General features: G+C 37.3%; 1 protein-coding gene across 1 annotated transcript in view; it reads left to right on the forward strand.

Annotated features, from left to right (window-relative positions):
• Window positions 1-1,691, forward strand: part of LOC119687488 (cytosol aminopeptidase-like) — a 1,854-nt gene extending 163 nt beyond the window's left edge. Inside the window, exons 2-6 of the mRNA XM_038101818.1 lie at window positions 60-565; window positions 630-849; window positions 921-1,170; window positions 1,229-1,302; window positions 1,405-1,691. Of these exons, the coding sequence (XP_037957746.1) occupies window positions 60-565; window positions 630-849; window positions 921-1,170; window positions 1,229-1,302; window positions 1,405-1,572 (1,218 nt within the window). The 3' untranslated portion in view covers window positions 1,573-1,691. The remainder of the gene's footprint in view (window positions 1-59; window positions 566-629; window positions 850-920; window positions 1,171-1,228; window positions 1,303-1,404) is intronic.
• The last annotated feature ends 411 nt before the right edge of the window (window positions 1,692-2,102 follow it).

Raw genomic sequence — 2,102 nt, forward strand, 5'->3', positions numbered from 1 at the left:
CACCATATAATAATTTGTCATTATAAAACGTGAAGTAATTTGTTTCACAAATTTTTTAGGAGAATGTTCGTATAGCAGCAGGTGTAGGTGCACGTAGCTTACAATATCACGGATGTTCTCATATATACATTGACGACCTTGAATATCCTGAACAAGCAGCGGAAGGGGCTTCATTGGCTATTTACCGCTATAATGAATATAAGTTGGAAAAACATCGCACACTTTCGCCACTTCTACACCTATACGACTCATCAGATGTCGATGCATGGACTCGTGGTTTATTTAAGGCAGAAGCACAGAACTTGGCTCGCCGCCTTACCGACACACCAGCAAATCGAATGACGCCAATGCACTTTGCACAGTCGGCTGTTGACGCCCTCTGCCCCTGCGGTGTGACAGTCGATGTGCAAAGCATGGAATGGATCGAGCTGCAGCGCCTTAACTCATTTTTAATGATAGCGAAGGGCTCCTGCGAACCACCAGTCTTGTTAGAAATCAATTATTGCGGCACATCACCAGAGGATAAGCCCATACTATTGTTTGGTAAAGGTATTACATTTAATAGGTAATATCATAGTAAAGTCGTATTGTATTATTATTATTCAAAATTTATGTATTCTGAACTTTAGTGGTGGTCTTTGCCTACGTAGTAGACGTGGTATGGCTGAGTACAGAGGTTCGATGGCTGGTGCAGCAGTTGTTGTAGCTACCATCCGAGCCGCAGCAGCCCTGTCTCTTCCCATCAACGTTACGGGTGTTATACCACTTTGTGAAAATACACCATCCGGTATGGCAGCCAAACCTGGTGATGTCGTCGCATTACTGAATAGGAAAACATTATCTATGCGTGTACGTAATATTTAAAAAGAACATATCTTAATTAAACTATTAAATAACTTAACTATGGTTTTAACAAATAGGATGCTGACAAGGCTGGTGTTGTTGTTATGGCGGATCCAATTCTTTACGCGCAGGCTGCTTATAAGCCACGTCTAGTTGTTGATATAGCCACTTTAAGTAAGGGAGTGGGGCAGGCTTTAGGTGGCTCAGCAACTGGGCTGTTCACTAATTCTAATTTCATCTGGAAGCAGTTCCAAAAAGCTGGAACTATAACAGGTGACAGAATGTGGCGTTTGCCGTTGTGGAACTATTTCAAGAAGCTTGTGACAAGTATATTTAAAAGGTTATATGATATTTATAGATCTCTACTAAAACGTATATTTTTCAGATAACAAGAGCTTCGATGTGAGCAACGATGGAACAGGCCCGGCTTCTGCCTGTCTTGCAGCTGCTATATTGCATGTAAGCGTTTTTTAATATTATTTTCATTCTTTCGCAAATTTTTTATTTATTATCTACTTTTATACCCCAAATATTTATACTATTGTGTTTATCGTTATATAGGAATTCGTGCCTTGTCTTGATTGGGTGCATCTTGACATACGTGGTGTGGGAATGCTCACAAAGTTTGGAACTATGCCCTACTTGTTGAAGGACAGAATGACTGGACGTCCCACTAGGACAGTTATACAATTTCTGTTTCAGATGGCCTGTCCTGATACAAAAAAGTGAAACCCTTTACAAGCAACCACACACAATTAATAAAAATTCTCCCTGTCGACACAACTGTTTTTAATGGAAAATCGTCGCAGGGCAGTAAACATCCGTATGATGTTTCAAACATGGGCAAAGAAACATTCAAAACTTTCAAAAATCTTCAAATACGGACAAAAAAATTTTTTCGTTATGAATCAAATTGTAAATATTCTAATTATAAAAATACTCTGCATGCATAACGTTTATTGGATCCTCTAAAGAATGTAGTCGACCTTCACAAAGATGAAGATGATTTTAGAAAAAAAATTTGCTGTTAATTTGGAGTAATTGAAAATAAAGTATACAGAGTTTATCGAAGTAAAATTAAGTAATGAGAAGTTCCTAAGAGCTCTTAGGAACTCCTTAATATATATTAAAAATGACGAGGACAAAAGAACAACATGGGCTAAACTTTTGAAAATTTTTGAATTGAAAATCGTTTTATAATGATATATTATATATATATACAGAATTATTTATTATATGCTAAACTAGAAAACGTATTT

This window comes from Teleopsis dalmanni, chromosome X, assembly GCF_002237135.1.
Source record: "Teleopsis dalmanni isolate 2A chromosome X, ASM223713v2, whole genome shotgun sequence".
Lineage (NCBI taxonomy): Eukaryota > Metazoa > Arthropoda > Insecta > Diptera > Diopsidae > Teleopsis > Teleopsis dalmanni.